The sequence below is a fragment of the Podarcis gaigeae genome, assembly GCF_964106915.1.
Source record: "Podarcis gaigeae genome assembly, chromosome: 1".
NCBI classification, from domain to species: domain Eukaryota; kingdom Metazoa; phylum Chordata; class Lepidosauria; order Squamata; family Lacertidae; genus Podarcis; species Podarcis gaigeae.
In genome coordinates, this window is record NC_139678.1 from 94,651,194 (window position 1) to 94,669,055 (window position 17,862).

General features: G+C 43.7%; 1 protein-coding gene across 1 annotated transcript; it reads right to left on the reverse strand.

Annotated features, from left to right (window-relative positions):
* Window positions 1–202: 202 nt before the first annotated feature.
* Window positions 203–17,568, reverse strand: DDX18 (DEAD-box helicase 18). The gene is made up of 14 exons (XM_083708565.1): window positions 17,364–17,568; window positions 15,536–15,721; window positions 14,451–14,597; window positions 13,518–13,653; window positions 12,465–12,565; window positions 12,156–12,355; window positions 11,962–12,076; window positions 11,319–11,458; window positions 9,311–9,472; window positions 5,613–5,765; window positions 3,676–3,789; window positions 2,726–2,782; window positions 1,516–1,693; window positions 203–875 (listed from the first exon to the last, which is right to left on the reverse strand). Exons 1-14 carry the CDS (start codon window positions 17,500–17,502, stop codon window positions 730–732), a joined length of 1,974 nt encoding a protein of 657 aa, XP_083564691.1. The 5' UTR covers window positions 17,503–17,568; the 3' UTR covers window positions 203–729.
* Window positions 17,569–17,862: the final 294 nt, after the last annotated feature.

Consider the following 17,862-nt stretch of genomic DNA (forward strand, 5'->3'; position numbering starts at 1 on the left):
ACTTCCAAAAGTTACAAAAAGGCTTTTGAAGCTTTGGAGGAAAAAGGAATTGCCACTTGGGACCGGGTGGGGTGGGGGGAATAATCACCTACAATTTCTAAGCATGGCCCCAGTGGGCTGTCAAACCTCTAAAGAGCATAGCAGGCAGACAACCTACGTTTACTTTGTAAGAAAACACAAGGAAGAGTCTGAGTACAAAAACTTAAAGAGTACATAAAAAAGAATTGTATTAATCACCTCTTGCAAAATCTGTGTACATACAGCCTAAAAATTCCGAGAGATGCCAAATCACTTGGGAGTCCGTGGAAGAAAATAGAGCACCCCTTTAAAAGTGCCACATAGTATCAGTGGATAGAGACTTGAGCTCCAATCCATTGTAGCCACAGTGTTAGCTCCCGGAGGACCCGCAAAGGGTCAGCCAAGACGTATATCAAGAATACTAATATCCTGCACTGCAGAGGGGAATAGGGGACACAGGAAGAGGCATTCTATTTTCCCGGGTAAGAGAACTGCAGCCAATTCATGTGAGCATAGGCTGGAAGAAGTGGGAAAAGCTAAAAGGAATCTTCCATACATAGGTACAATGATCACAGAGGACTGGACTGTGTCCTAAAAGTGTGTGCTTCAAAGTCTATACCAAATTCTATACTGGATGCACCTTGCTTTGCAGAGAACAGAGTAATTAATTGAAGGATCAAAAGCCATTTCTGTGAACACGGAACAAGCACCTCAGCGGGAAAACTGCCTGCTATCTGATTGTTTCTTGTTAATGTGCTTGAAGATTTTGGATTTCTGGACGTTCTTTGATTTCTGATAGCCAAACCCTCCACCGCCACCTCTTTTTTGCAATCTCTTCCCGTGGCTGCTGTTTACATCTGAGAAAATGGTGTCAAGGAATGCAAGTTCATAAATATGTAATTAGCTTAAGCTATTAAAATTCTAAGGATGGCACCAAGGCCTCTTTTGGGGGGATGTGTGGAATCATAGCATTAGCAGTACATTTTCAAAACTAGGTTGCAAGTGTGGCAAGGGAGAAGAAAACACCTGTAGAAATTTATCTAGTGACTGCCATCACTCAAAGTTTTCCAATTAAGTTTTTCTACGGAGAGCAAAGTTAGCCCTCTATTAGATACCATTATTATGTCAAGCTTGTGACTGAAGCAGTCGTGTTCCAAAGGATAGAATAACTGGTCCATGTAAACACAAAGTCAATGGGCATTTTAGGATGCAAAGAAGATGGAATGAAACAACAAAAGCAGACCATAATCATTTGCCCTGGCAGGCCCTCCTTAAGAGTAGTGCTATCGCTACACGCTGAAAGCTCATGCCCTCCACCTTCTTTTACACATGAAAATGTCATGTTTAAAATATACACCTGCAGTTCTGAATTTTCGAAACTGCCATTGAACCAGATCTACTACCAGCCCACAAACTGGTTTACTGACAAGTGAACAGTCGACCCCAACACATCTGAATCATAGAAAGGGGAAGAAATACTTTGCAACAAAAGGATACTAAGGTCCACAAATGGTGGGACCTTGAAGCCAAAAGAGAGTGCAACCTTGAGCAGATCCAAGTTATTGACGTTGTAGATCTGTTTCAGAGAATGGGAATCATAAGCTCTTATATAGGCTTTGTAAGCTTCTTGGGCAGATTTGTGAAGAAAGTAGTTCTTCTCAATCAATTTTTCCAGCTGAAAATTACAAAGGCAGAGGGAACGTTCAATTATACAGTCATCTAATAAATGAGGAAATGGAACATTTTGCAGGTAACTGACATTGACATTTATCATTTGGAAGAATAGAGCAATACAGTTGGAATAGTACACACATTTATCAAATTGTAGTTTTCAGAGTTAACAATGCAAGCTCAATATCAAGAAATACTGTTCTTTTCCTTTTTTTTAACAAAAATATGTGGCTATAGAATTTGAAAATTAGGTATAAATTTCCTTCATAGAATAAAGTGTGAAAACTCCACATTCTACAGTGGGACTTTTTACCAGGTCTCTGAAAAAAATATATCCTGGTCTCCATCTTACCTACTGCTAAAAATATACACAGCATGTTTCCACTTCCAGGTTTTTTAAAAATATATAATGCCATAGAGGAAAGGCTTCTAAAATCAAGCCCCAATGTCAACCTCTCTGATATTAACATCTTGCAGTCAACTCAGTTTAAACTCACATGCTGTCATTTTATCCATAGTGAAATTCTTGTGGGAGGAAGTGCAAAACGACACCAGGGTCTGTTCCAGCTATGGCCCATTCCTCTGCCTGCCCTGAGTCCCTCAGGCCATATACTGTCAACTGCCCTGTGGGAACTGTTATTATTTTACTCTCTTTTCTATTAGAAATCCTTCCATGAGGACGTATAAATATTCTGAAAGGCTACAAATAAACACTAATAAGAAAGACCATAAGGGTACCACTCAGGTGCCTCAACATACATAAGACACACACTGTGCTATGTTCGTTTTATAAGTAGGTTGCTATGGTTACTTTAAATGTAGCAGGATTAAAATTCATCCAAATTTAGTATCACTCACACCTCACAATAGCTTCAAATTTGTGCACTGTGTGTTCTTCTATTATGATTTATTCATTAGTTTGCTTTTTGTATTTATTTTTAGTTACCTAGATATGTGGGGTACAAATTTTTCCAAAGAAATAGGTGAAGCAAGCTTAAGAATGCAAGTGGCAGAAACACTTTTATTTGTATTTTACCTGAGATTGGATGTCAGAAATTTTGGACCAAGAAAATTCAAATTCATTTAATGGTACCTAAAAGAATAATTAAGAAAACTGTTACATTATATGCGGAAGATACTGAAAAGGCAGGTGCTGCTCAAACATCAGTTCAGAGAACTGTCACTAAAAACAAATAGCAGCTGTCTAGAACATATGGAGGTTCACCCCAAATCCCATTCTTCTGCACTTGCTAAATTAGTGTAAATAAAGCAGGGTTTTTTTGGTGATGACAGAAATCCAGAGAGCAATTTCAACACAAAAATGTTTCAGAGAGGAATGGACGTTCATACACAGCATGAGCAGCTGTTTTGTAATCGCATTCTGAAACACCCCCATAACCAAAGACATTTCACATTTCTATACCCAACAGGGGACAATTACTCTGATGCATTCCTGTGCAAATGTGTCATGGAAGTTTCTGTATTTGCATAATTCCTGCAAAAGATGTGTTCGTGAGTCATTTTATGGTGGGGAAACAAGCTTATATGAACCCCCTGTGGGCTACCACCAATATATGCAGCAGCACTGCCCTGACATCTTCACGGTGGTATTGCCTCCATCAAAGCCCCCACCATTCTATGCAAAACATACAAAACAAACAATTTTATTGACAACTTATGACCATCCTTGGCATCATGGGAATTAGAAGCTGATTCTGTTTGCTCTGATACTGCTGGATATGCGATGGGACCAAGAACCAGGATATCAAAGCAGTGCATCCATAGCTTGTGTTAAATTTTCTCTACTCCCTTAAACTCCACATGCATATGATGGAAAGCTTCTTCTAAATTATGCAGTTTCATTACAGCAGCCGCTCTGCAATTCTACTAAGGTTATTTAGTTAAACACTCTTTAGGCAATTAAGGCAGGTAGAAATTATTTGATTAATCATTAAAGGTTAGCTGCATTGCTCCACACTGACTTACCCTGGCTTGCTTTAGGTAACGCAAGAAACCCAGTTCTTCCGGACGTAAAATCAGCAGAGCATGTCCTCTTCCGTTTATACCCCGGGCAGTCCTACCAACACGGTGAATGTATTCCTTTTTAAAAAGAAACAATGCAAGAGTAACTGACTTTTTTTTTTTTACAGTAAACAGAGGCACAGCAAAGGGCGCTCATACATAAACAGATCCGCAACTAAACTTACATAAAAGTCTCCTATTCCCCAAATGAAATTTTTATTTACTTCAGTTGTGGACTTAGCTTTGACAAAATAAATTAGTAAAAAAAAAAGAGGAAAAGCATGGATGCTTTGGAAAGGTATACACAATGGGAAAAATAAAGCATTGTGGGGTTTTTTTTGGGGGGGGGGGAGTTTGGAAGCTTGACTCTTCTTGGTTGGAGCCGACGCAGCTGGAAGCTAGCATCTTCTGGCTGCTGCTAAGGTCCCAACACCCTGGACCCACCACTGCTCATGATCTTTATTTCTTGCTGCTCCTCATTACTGTCACCATTTGCATGCTCAGGCAGCCAGCAGCACATTAACCAGCTCTTTCCTTCTGGGCTCCCAATGTCTCACCTAAATGCCACTCTAACTTGCTCTTGAACATCGCTATGATTCCAATAAAAGGTAAAGGTAAAGGTACCCCTGCCCGTACGGGCCAGTCTTGCCAGACTCTGGGGTTGTGCGCCCATCTCACTCAAGAGGCCAGGGGCCAGCGCTGTCCGCAGACACTTCCGGGTCACGTGGCCAGTGTGACATCGCTGCTCTGGCGAGCCAGAGCTGCACACGGAAACGCCGTTTACCTTCCCGCTAGAAAGCGGTCCCTATTTATCTACTTGCACCCGGGGGTGCTTTCGAACTGCTAGGTTGGCAGGCGCTGGGACTGAGCAACGGGAGCGCACCCCGCCGCGGGGATTCGAACCGCCGACCTTTCGATCGGCAAGCCCTAGGCGCTGAGGCATTTACCCACAGCGCCACCCGCGTCCCATGATTCCAATACTCTTGCCTTATTCAGGCATTCCATGCCCACCATTATAGAATTGCCTGTGTGAGGACAGGAACATGCTAGCCAGATCTGCTCCCACCCTGGTCATCCCCCTGTTACTGGTCTCCACATACCGGAAGGCAAACACCTGCAGCATGGATCCTGCTCCAATCCTGAAAGCTACATGCATGTTTCAGCAAACTGATCATGCAGCAACAAGCAATTTAACTGGAAGGCAGCGTGAAAGTCTGGCCTCTCTCTTCCTGGGATGCTGCTGTTTCTGCGCTGATGCAAGCCACCCCACATGCCAATAACTATTGGTACTAGCATTGTGACTTTTGCTACTTAAGCAGATCTTTGGTTCAGCATAGGGATTTGATGATGGAAGGGAAGGAAAAGAACAGCTGAGTAGACACAGAGGAGTGAGGAGCTCTGCCATATGCAGAATGGTGCTCTCTGCTCACTATATACCAGATTTTCTAGTTCCTTTATCTTTTTAAAGTTTCCTTAGAAGAGCAATCTTGTGCAAATAATTCCCCCCCCCAAAAAGGGGGGGGGGACAACATTCTGAAGGGTCTCAGAAAACAGTCTGAACATACAGGATACAGAAACCCTGCAGAAGCAAAATGAAATTGGGTATAATCACTGTATGGGACAGAAACGTATGCATGCCACCTTGTGCTCCTTGGAGGAAATGTAATGGATAAAATTTAAATGTTAAATTGTGAAGTCAAGCTTAGCAGGGATTTTATTGATTTTTATTCTTATACGCCGTATGCCACCTTGCTATATTATAAGTGCATGTTATAAATATGCATAAATAAATATATTAAGATTTGCGGTCTCATTTAGTTTCAGGAACACGGGGGAATTTCTTAGGTGAGTTAAATCCACAGCTCCTCTGAAAACATACATCTTTCAGGAAATCGTACTACCTTTGGATCATCTGGTGGGTCATACTGAACAATCCAGTCAACCTCCGGAATGTCCAGTCCTCGAGCAGCTACATCTGTGCACAAGAGAATTCCAGAATCTGCATTGCAGAACTGGAAAAATGTCGTTGTGCGCTTCGTTTGCTTCTGCTTGCCCTAGAAGAAAGTGAGATGTTCATGATGAGGTTCATAAGCAACTATGGGATTCTCCAGAGAGCCTGAAAGCCAAGATATCCCTATAATGTACATGCATCACACTGCATGAATAGCAACCTGCCTACAAATATATCAGAATTATGTCAAAATTTATACTGCCAAACAAACCCCAAATCCATTACAAAGCCATAACTAGGTGTGAACAAGTGTCAGAACCACCACTGTGTGGGAAATAACCTGTGATATATTATGCACGGCGAAATAAATAGTGCTTTTTAATTCTTACAAGAATCCTGTAAAGAAAGGCCTGCATTACTATCCCCATATTGCAGCCAGTATGCCAAGGCTCTGCAGTTTGCAAAAAAACACTCCAGCAAATCCATGCCTAAGGCAAGATTTAGATCAGAGAATTGCTGGCTGTCAGTTTACACTTTTAGCCACCACATAAAATCAGAAGAAATGTCCAGCATGGAAAAAGGCAGCAATTACTGCTTTTATGAGAAAATGCAAGAAGAGCAGCCTACAGTAGGAAGAGGGACACGGGTGGCGCTGTGGGTTAAACCACAGAGCCTAGGACTTGCCGAACAGAAGGTCGGCGGTTCGAATCCTTGTGACAGGGTGAGCTCCTGTTGCTCAGTCCCAGCGCCTGCCAACCTAGCAGTTCGAAAGCACGCCAAAGTGCAAGTAGATAAATAGGTACCGCTCCGGCGGGAAGGTAAACGGCGTTTCCGTGCACAGCTCTGGTTCGTCAGAAGCGGCTTAGTCATGCTGGCCACATGACCTGGAAGCTGTACGCCGGCTCCCTCGGCCAATAAAGCAAGATGAGCGCCGCAACTCCAGAGTCGGTCACGACTGGACCTAATGGTCAGGGGTCCCTTTACCTTTACCTTACAGTAGGAAGACTGTGAGAGAGACCTGAGTGCAACAGTACTTTCCTCACTTGCGATTCCCAGAAACTGGCATTCAGAGCCACACTCCAACATGGGAGGCAGAGCATAGCCATCGAGAGTAGCAGTTCAAGACTTTATGTTGTATATCACACTTTCTACTTCAGTGGGAAAATAACTCAAAAAGTATTGAACTATAAAAATCTCCAGGTAGATGGTTAGAGACGTTGTCCAATAATGCATGGTTAAGTCTGCATTCTCCTCTCCCTGACCCCACATAAATCTATGGTACACCTTTTTGGGTGAACCTGTTTTGGGGTGTAAAGAAAACCAGCAGCAGCTCATACAATAAAACATCCTTAACCAACCTAGTGCCCTCCAAATGTTTTAGACTACAATTCCCATTAGTCTCAGCCAGCATGGCGTGCTAATGGGAGTTGTATTCTAGAGAGGTTATAGTAAAACCCATACACAGGAATGGGTTCTACCACAAATAAAAAACCTCTGCCATTGAATGGTTGTTAAACTGTTGCACAAATCTGCCCTGATGTTCTTTGTTGCAATGACACATTTCACTGGAAATACTCAGGGCCTTCCAGGTTTGGTAAACTGGCAGAATATGAACTGCATCAGTTGTAAACATAAACAAAACAAAACAGAAAAAAGTCCGTTTATGGGAGAGAATGAAAAAGTTTTTTTTTTTTTTTTGCTTTCTAAAAAGTGCACAGGATTGCAGTTAATTTAGTAAATTCTACCTAAATAGTCATTTTTGTGTTAATTTAAGAAGAAACAAAGGGTGCTTTGCTTCTTCCACAGTATGGGCACTGGGGGGAAAATCACTTTACTACATTAATGCAGACACACTTAAAATGGTTAACTGTCAGCTAACAACATTCTAACAAACAACTTCAACCTTGCTGACAAAACCGAGTTCTTCACATAAGCATTTTAAAGGCAGGTTTAAGAGAAAGGTTCTGCTGATGACATTTAAAGGTTAATTTATGACTCCATTGCCGAAATCTTGCCGAGATGCTGACATTCTTGTTATGCACTCTCAGGCTTCATAAAAGGCCACCTGCAATTTACAGTAACTTCAAAGCTACATGCATTATTCAAGCTTGCAAGTTGGCTCAAAACACCCAGCTGTAGATGCAAAAGGGGTCTCATGATAGCATAAAAAGGTAAAGGTAAAGGTACCCCTGCCCGTACGGGCCAGTCTTGCCAAACTCTGGGGTTGTGCGCCCATCTCACTCAAGAGGCCAGGGGCCAGCGCTGTCCGGAGACACGTCCGGGTCACGTGGCCAGCGTGACATCGCTGCTCTGGCGAGCCAGAGCCGCACACGGAAACGCCGTTTTACCTTCCCGCTGGTAAGCGGTCCCTATTTATCTACTTGCACCCAGGGGTGCTTTCGAACTGCTAGGTTGGCAGGCGCTGGGACCGAACAACGGGAGCGCACTTCGCCGCGGGGATTTGAACCGCCGACCTTTTGATCGACAAGCCCTAGGCGCTGAGGCTTTAACCCACAGCGCCACCTGCGTCCCCATGATAGCATAGGTAAAGGTAAAGGTACCCCTGCCCGTACGGGCCAGTCTTGACAGACTCTAGGGTTGTGTGCCCATCTCACTCAAGAGGCCGGGGGCCAGCGCTGTCCGGAGACACTTCCGGGTCACGTGGCCAGCGTGACATCGCTGCTCTGGCGAGCCAGAGCCGCACACGGAAACGCCGTTTACCTTCCCGCTAGGAAGCGGTCCCTATTTATCTACTTGCACCCGGGGGTGCTTTCGAACTGCTAGGTTGGCAGGCGCTGGGACCGAACAACGGGAGCGCACCCCGCAGCGGGGATTCGAACCGCCGACCTTTTGATCGACAAGCCCTAGGCGCTGAGGCTTTTACCCACAGCGCCACCCGCGTCCCATAGAGCAGGGTAAATTTCTTGGCAAAAAGAGGGGCTATTGAAATTATTCACAGTGTGCCCTGGAAGTCCCATAAGTCTGAGATCAGCTGTCAGTTAAAGATGGCACTTAGCTGGCCAAAATTTTTGTAAATGTACTGGTTGAACACTGTCAAAATGCCTTACAGTGGTTCTCAACCTGTGGATACCCAGATGTTGTTGGACTACAACTCCCATCATCCCTGAGCTCTGGCCTTGCTACCTAGGGGAGATAGGAGTTGTAGTTCAACAACATCTGGGGACCCACAAGTTGAGAACGGCTGGCTTATAACATCCATCACATCATAATGACCGCTAAGCTATTGGTTTGCTTAAAACATGTTTCATTTAACTGAACACCAGCACCATCCTTTAGTTGAGCAGAAAAACAAACTATGGAGCAGCTGGCTTAGCATTGCTTAAACCAGCCCTTTTGGTTTGTTTCTCTCAAAGAAACCATGAATGAGCAGGGAAGCCACGAACGAACCTTGGCAATAGATTGTGGGAGTACTCAAGCAGCATATATCAGCATGCATTACATCTGAACGCAGCCAGTGAAAAGGGAGCACGCAATAACTCACAAGTGACGGATTACTGCTAGATTCTGGTTTATCAGATTATCAGCTTTATGTATATTAACCCAAAATAAATCTTGAGTGATCAAAACAGTCATGGATAAACACTGCCAGTTTCAAAGTAGATTGTCATTTCCAAAACATATACTTACGTGAATGGCCAGGACTGGGAGATCAATGTAATTAAGAAGTTCATAATGATACTTCACAGACATACATGAAGAGAAGAACACCATCAGTTTTTTCTTCCGATTCTTCTTGAGGAAAGTGAAAAGCAGGAGGAACCTCTTTTCTGAAGGGCACACTACGTAACCCTAAAAATGATTGGGAAAACGGTTTTATGTACCTATAGGCTTCTATAGTACTATTTCTAGCAACTTCCAAATGGAAGCACACTGTACCAAAATGCACCTAAAGAAGTGTGTTCTGATAACCCATTTCCTAATCTCTTACTTGTGAAAAAATTTGATCAGAAGTGAAGGTGTGTGGTTGACTCCCATCGACTAAAGGAAAGGGATCAAAAAGGGGTTTTAAAAACAAACAAACCCGATTCCAATGCTATTCATCTGCCAGTAGAAAAGGCACCACTGGCAGAATGGATCCCCCTTCCTTCTGCAGCTTCCCCCCCCCCCCCCGTGATGGCAAAATCTGCTCCGGAGGGTTGGATAACCCTCTGTAGAAGACTGGGGGCTGCAGGAAGAAAGACATCCCATCATAGAAAACAGTTACGTTTTCTTATAGTTCCATCCTATGCACATTTGCCAGCAATCCAACTAAATTCAGTGGGATTTTCCAGTGAACATGTTCAAAAATGATGGCCTTAGAAAATGTCAGGCCACCTGAATAAAGATGTCAGTGAAATGTGGGTTTTACTTTTAAGCCCCTTAAGTTCTATTTTCCTTAAAAAAAAGGACTATAAAGAGAATCTGCATGAGTACAATTAAAGTTCACCCCAACTAATGTTCATCTATTCCTGCAGTTTTTGTAGGAATGACTTTTTAAGGCTAGTCGCTGCCAACTTTGTTATCCTTTTGGTGCCAGGCAAAGATGGTTCCCCCTCCGATTGCTTGGACAGCATCTGCCTTTAATGTGACTGTGTTTTTATCCTCTTTATCCTAATTGTAAATTGTTTTGAGACTTTAGTAGGAAGCAATATACAAATTTAATAAACCTAAGCCCAATCTAAATCTGGTATGAGACCATTCCAAGTGAGATAGGAGACAATTAATATCTTCAGGCAGCAGCATGGAGTCCACACTATTTCAAAGCTGCACTTAGCTGTAATTATGCCAGTGCAGGTGCATAGGAATCAGGTTTGTTATGGAAAATACATGAATATTTGAAAAAAGTGATCAGCTGTAAGCCAAAATTAGAAACATTATGTACATTGGTTGAACTTGGATGCAGATCTCAATGTCTGGGTTTGCATGTAGCACTTATTTACTAAGATCCTAGGGCAGGATACAGCAATATAATATACAATTATATATGCTACAGTACACAAGCACAACATTATAACCAGAGCAGAACAATACAAATTCAGCAAACATTGGGTTCCACGAAATAACAGGTATTAACAGTCCAAAGTCCAGAGTGAAGTTACAGCTTCAGCATATGGTAAAAGCTGTACAATGAAGATGCTAGATCAGGCATAGGCAAACTCGGCCCTCCAGATGCTTTGGGACCACAATTCCCATCATCCCTGATGGGTCCTGTTAGCTAGGGATGATGGAAGTTGTAGTCCCAAAACACCTGGAGGGCCGAGTTTGCCTATGCCTGTGCTAGTTGCATGTCTGTGGAACTATATGTGTGGTCAACAATAAAAGCTTATGAAACAACAAGCAGCCATGGTTTAAAAGTGTGGTTTAGTCATGGTGAATAAATCCTGGTTAAGGCACTGAGCCGGGTTGGGACAATTGATTTAAACCATAACTTAAGAGTTACATGAGAACCAGAACAATATGAAAAACAAAGGGCACCTGGAGAAAGTGAAATCTGATAAAAGCAGAGAAATGAGTGTCCAGGACAGCAGTAAAAATGAAAGAAACTCTGCTAAGAAGCTAATGTATCTTTCTATTATTATTATTATTATTATTATTATTATTATTATTATTATTATTATTATTACTACTACTTCCACCACCACCACTTGATAGTTACCTGTTCAAGCCCGTCTACAGTTGCTGTCTCTTTATTGTCATCAACCCCAACATACAATGGCTCCTTTTTTAGAGAGATCTTGGCCAGGTCTTCAACTTTACGGGTTTGTGTAGCAGAGAACAGCATGGTCTGCCTACGCTCTGGGAGGGAGAAAAATAGGAAGCAACTTCAATTGAATGGATTACAGCAACAGACTGAATGAAATAAAACACACGAATGCTTTGAGAAACACACTTGCTCTTTGTATAACCTGGATATTTCTAAAATTAACCAGTCACAGGTTTTTTTCAACTAAGAGCCAAATAGTTTCACAGCAGTCCAGTTTTGAAGTAGAAGGACACCAAAAACGTTATTTATTTATTAGCAAGTGCTAATGACTACTTGGGAGTAAGATCCACTGAACACAGTGGAAGTAATTTCCAAGTAAATATGCATGGGATTAATCTGTAAATGTTACTATTAAGCCAGCTGTAAGGAAGGCACGTCCATTTAAAATTCTGTACAGTGCTTAAAATGAAAACGCAAAAGACACTGAAGAAGTGAGCAAGAACTGCAAAAAATAAAAATAAAGTGTTTTGAGACTGCCGCTCTCCTTGCTATCTCAAGAAAGAAAGAATGAGGACAATTTGAATGTTTGGCTTACTTGGTAGGAGCTTAATGATCTGTTTCATTTCTTCCTCAAATCCCACTTCTAAGATTCTATCTGCCTCATCGATCACCAGACACTGCAGGTTCTTGAACATAAACCCTGGAGTATTCTGCAAGGCATTTAAACAGTGTCACCAGCTATCACAAGGCACACAAAATAAGCCCTGAGCTACGCACTCCTCTTCCTACCTGCATATGGTCCAGAAGCCTGCCTGGAGTTGCCACAATGATGTTAATGCCATTTGCAAGTTTCTGTGCCTCGGCAGATCTATTACTGCCTCCCATTATCAGGCCATAAGTGTGGACGTGATGAGTCATCAATTCTTTGAGGACACCATAGGTCTGCATGGCAAGTTCCCGAGTAGGCGAAAGGATGAGGACGCCCGTTCCTGGAAGGGGGCAGAGGGAAAGAGGCAGAAAGGAGACCATAATGGCAAACAATTATCCCCAAATTTATCTTCAGACTTTCAAGTGAGAAGGCCATGCAGAAAATCTTACCATTCCTGGGCATGAATTTTAACTTGTAGATGAGTTCTATGGCTGGAATTAGAAATGCCAGAGTTTTGCCACTGCCGGTTTTCGCAGCTGCTAGAATATCTCTGCAGATAAAATAAGTACGAATAACTGAATTTAGGAGCAGGAAAGCTGAAACAATTTAAAGTCAAACAAGAATAACTTTGAAGGTAAACATAAATAAGCCCAGAGTTTGTGTTTATGCATGCCTGGGCAAAAGTCAGTCCCACTGAGCTTATTTCTAGGTATAGGGTTGCAGCCTAAACTACATTATTACACATGACACAGAAAATTGTTTTCCAAAATACATAAGTGGGACTACTTTCAGCTGTCACTATTTTGATTTTCCACCACAAACTTAACTGATTTTAACGTGGCATGCTTTAATACAATGCTCACAACCCAGCAATAAGATAGAAAGAAACGCAGCCTGATCCTACAAGCAATTATTCAAATTAAGTCCCATGGGGTGATATCCAATTGTGATGCCCTATTTGCATATCAGACTGCTCCTTGTGCAAACAGGCCCTGCTCTTCCTCTCCTTTCCCTTACAGATGTGTGTTTCCCTGTTCCATATGGTGTGTTTGGGAGTCGGTGCTAACGATTACCTCTGTATTCACTGGGCTCTTATCCAGCTAGTATGCACAAGATAGCAACCCCAGTTAACAGCACGTGGGGTGGGGAAGAGAGGAGAAATCATTCTGTGGTTATCCGAGAACTATCTCCTTAGTTACTTTGCATTCATAGGGACATACAAAGAGCCCTGTCGGATCAGGCCAATGGGCCATCTAGTTCAGCATTCTGTTCTCAGTGGCCAACCAGATGCCTCAGGGAAACCCACATGCAGAATCCGAGCACATGATCATTCTCCCCTCCTGTGATCTCCAGCAACTGGTGCTCAGAAGCATTGCTGCGTCCAGTTGTGGGGGCAGAACACAGCTATCGTGGCTAGTTGCCATTGATACGACTACAAAAAAAAAAAGAAAAGAGAGAGAGTCTATACAAAACACACTTGCCTTCCACAAGTCATTTCTTACCTGCCTTCCACAAGTGGCTTAATACTTTTATGCTGAATTTCTGTCATGTGTGTAAAGCCCATGTCAGCTATTCCTTTCAACGTGTTCTCACTGACAAGGCCGTTAAGGGAAGCAAATGACGTATCCTCAAAAGCACCTGAAGGCAGAAATGATCTTGGTCAGTTTCCATTGACAACATGCCAAAATAAATAGCAACAAACCCTTATTAAAGTAGAATAAAACTGGTCTTTCAGTATCAAATTTCGTTTCTGCACACCACAGAAAATTCTGATGACAGCTAACTTATCCAGCTGCTTTATCCTAAGCATTCCTAGCCTCAGTACACACAACTTTCTCTGGAATCATCTGAACACCAAATAAGCTTAGCGTATTGCTGAGGTGGTTTAATTTTTTTCCACATATGAAAGCCACATTGCAGCAATGCCTGAAAGAGTTACACATATATCTCTTGGCTTGAGTTGTGCAGATTGACATGGGAAAGCTCCACATGTCTGGGCAATTTAAGGCTACAATGCTACGTACAATCATATAGCCTGGGAACTGGCACTGTAAAGGGACATTCCTCTGCCCACCCCACCTTCCACTCTAACCAATGTGAATGCTGGAGCCACAGACATAGCCTAGGCTGCACTGCTCCATCAAGCCTGCTGACCAGGGGTTAGTGTTGCAGCCGGGTGCCAAAGCAAGGATAACTTGATCTCAAAGATGAACAGAAATCAAAATCCAGAGCCCTGGAGCCCAGTCCAATAAATCTCACTGTTCAATGAAATTTACTCCCAAGGGTCAGTCCACAGACAGTAAGTGAAACTACCAATTGATTTAACGTTCACTAAAAAAAGAGAAAACCCAGTACCATCTGAACATTTTGATATACAGAATCTCACTAAACAAGAAACAGAACAAAGAAGTGGGGGGGTGGGGTGAGGAGCTTGCCTGTTAGTCCTAGAGGCAAAGCAGGTCCATCAGCATCTTCAGACACTTCTTTCTCATCCAAACTTTCACTACTTTCTTCTTTTGGCTCCCCATTTAAGGTGTCTTCTTCCTCAGTGCATTCTTCCTCCATTTTTGCTTTCTTGGTTTCTGTGTATACACAATGCACGGAAATCAATCAATGCCAATACCGGACATGTACATATGAACTAGCAGTCTGCAGCAAGAATCTATACGGCAGTCAGTGTAGTTGGTACATTCATTGAAAGGGCTAGGGGGAAAAATCCACATTGTTGATCTCTGGTTTTGGCATTTAAACTATGGACAAAAATGTACTTATGCCACATATAAGCCACCACCAACGTTTCTGCATCTAAGCTGCAAAAGGAGGGAAAAGCGGGTTCTGCACTATGTGGAGTAGTCACCTAGAAAGCAGAAGAGAACGAAGAAGAAAACAGAGAAGGCAGAATTGTGTTGCCCAATCAGATGAACAGCCAGTTTATCTACGGCTCTTCCAATATGGACTAACTAAAAAGTCCCAGAAAATAACAAAACAAAAAATTCCTTCCAGTAGCACCTTAGAAAATAACAAGACAGCACTATGGTATTAGCCACTGGCCGCATTCCCACATCATGGAGAACCAGTTTTAGCCTACGAGGCCTCCCCATCTGCCCTACACATGACATCAGCTGCAGACCAAGTAAGGCTCTGCCTTCAAAGGAACAATCAGATCTTAAAGTGGGCTTGATTGTTGTTTTGCTGGGGCAAGGTGCATTCCCAACTGCCCATCAGCTGATGAGTGTGCCTTGCTCTAGGAGGTGGAAAAGGTTTCCATTCAACAGAAGCTGCTTCTCCCTCCCAGTGCTGCTCTTTGAAGAAGCTTCACACTTGCAAGGCACTTGTGCTACTTCTTTAAACTTTGAAACCAGACAAGGTAAACTTTGAAACTGCACAAGGCAACTTACAAACATAGGACTGGCAATCCCCTTGCACTGTGGTTCCCAAGCACCTAATAGGCAACTGTTGGGCACTTGAGTACCCCATAAAAGGCATTTTTACAACTGGATAAAAGTAAGAGATATAATACCATTTTCTGTATCAGCCACAATTTTTCTTTTCTTCTTTTTCTTCTTCTTTTTCAACTCAGGCTGTGTGTTTCCAGCCTCACCATTGTTTGGTGTTACTTTAGTCTGTTCCACACCCTCTGTTTTTTGTTCTTCAGCTGCTGCTTCTGAGATGGAAAAGTCTTCTGCGATGCCCTCAACTGTTGCTCCTAATGAGACAAACAATAATAAATCAAAGCAATGTCTGACACCATTTAAGAAACAACAACAACTTCACACATGAATTTTAAGAGCCAGATCACATTCATAGCTTCTCTAGTTAATTACTACTGGTGCATACACTCTCTCTATTGGACCCAATGGACAACCTCTTCTTGCTCACAAAAAGTGTGCACATGTTTTAGAAAGAAAGGATATTGTAGAGCTGGAAAAGATTCAGAGAATGCCAACCAAATACAATCAAGGGGATGGAATGACTCCTCTACCGGTATGACGATCTACCTGTAGATCCCTGGCTGATCCTAGTAGATCACGGGATCCTTATCGTGTACAAAAAGTTACGGAGGGGAAAGCTAAAAAACTCTGTGCAATCCTCCCCCCCAAAAAGTTCAACAACTCTACAACTCTGTGCAATCCATCCACCCTATGTACACTCCTCCTGCCTCCAATGACAATGGGTAGATCACTGCCAGTTTTTTTATACTGCAAATAGGTCACAGTCTCTCGGGAGTTGGATATTTCTGGTTTAGAGAAAAGGTGAGTGACATGACATGAGTTTATAAAATTACACATGGCATGGAGGAAGTGCATAGTTTCTCTCCCTCTCTCACAACTCTAGAACTCTTAGAACTTGGGGAAGGGTTACAGCTCAGGGGTAGAGTAACTCAGGGGTAGAGTAATCTGCCTTGAAAGCAGAAGGCCCTGCGTTCAATCCCCAACACCATCTCCGGGTAGGGTTGGTAGAGACTCTAGCCTGAAACCCCAGACAACCGTTGTCAGTCAGTGTACACAATACTGAGCAAGCTGGTCTGGCTTGATATAAGGCAGTCTTCCTATGCTCTTATGATATGAAACTGAATGTTGGAATATTTAGGGTAGACAAAAGAAAGCACTTCCTCATGCGGTGCATAGTTAGAACTACGGAAGTTGCTCCCACAGGAGGCGGAGGCGGCCACCAACCCATATGTCCTTAAAAGAGGATTAGACAAATTCCTGGGGGAATCTGCTTCTGCCTCCGTTGGTCATGACGACTATGCTCTGCCTCCATGGTCAGAGGCAGTCAAACATCTGAATACCAGTTGCCCCAAAACACAGGAGGGCCCTCTTGTGTTCGAATCTTGCTTACTCACACAGCCCATTGGCCAGCCACCTTGAGAACAGGATGCTGAACTTACCTGGGCCATTGGCCTGATCCAGCGGGCTATTCTCACGTTCTTAAATACAAAGGCACACACTGTCTTTGCGCCGGAAGAGGCGGAGCCGGCGCACGAGAGTCTGATCTGGGCACAATACATGTGTGTGTGACGGAGCCACGTCACACAAAAGGGGATCCTTTTGTCGCCAGACAAATACATTCCTCTTTTCCCAGGCCTTTGGCTAACTCAATAATCTATTACCCTTTTAAGCTGTTGGGGGAGGGGGTTGCTGTTTTTGCTCGTTACACCGTTATGTACTTTTTTGCGTCTTTATACAGCCACCCGATCTGTGACCCCCGGAAGAAGGGCAGCGTAGAAACCCAATACACCAACGCACAGATGAAACAGAAAAAGCCCGTCCCTGGTCTCCCCTCCTTCCATTTAGCTTCCCTTCGGGGCGCCCGTGTCCCTGTCTCCCCACCGGTCGCCGTCTTACCGGAGGGCCCGGGGCCCATCGCGCCATCTGCCGCCCCCGCCGCTTGCCGGGCCAAGTTGCGCTGGCGAATCTTGAGGTTGCGCTTGTGGAGCTTCTTGCGCAGCAGCCGCATCGGCAGGTTCCCGGTATTGGCCGCCATGGCTGCGGAGACCGAACGCCACCGCCGACCCCACGTGCGCAGAGGGAAAGGGAGGCAGGAAAAAGGAAGGAGCAGCCGGAAGCGGCGGAGGCCGGCGCACGAGAGCTTCCGGTGCCCATTCGCTTCCCTCCTTCCGCCCCAAAGGGTCCGGTTGCAGCGGCCTCTCGAGGCTCGGAGGAAGAAGCGCAGGCAGCTGGGAAGTGAAAGCGCGCAGGGTTCTCCCCGCTTCTCCTTTTCCTCAGAGCTCCGTCTCTCAATGGCAGTTGAACCAGAGAGCAAAGTCACATTCTGCACCTGTCCGCTCAAGTCCCTGGTGCTACAGACACACTTACCCGGGAGCAAATCTCGTTGGACTCAACG

Excerpts from the sequence above, each read along its gene's own strand:
- DDX18 (XM_083708565.1), bottom strand. The coding sequence starts at position 17,502 with ATGGCGGCCAATACCGGGAACCTGCCGATGCGGCTGCTGCGCAAGAAG. Across the intron at positions 12,356-12,464 it reads AAAATTCATGCCCAGGAATG|GAACGGGCGTCCTCATCCTT; the intron begins GTAAGATTTTCT and ends GCCCCCTTCCAG. Across the intron at positions 5,766-9,310 it reads TCCCAGTCCTGGCCATTCAC|GGCAAGCAGAAGCAAACGAA; the intron begins GTAAGTATATGT and ends ACTTTCTTCTAG.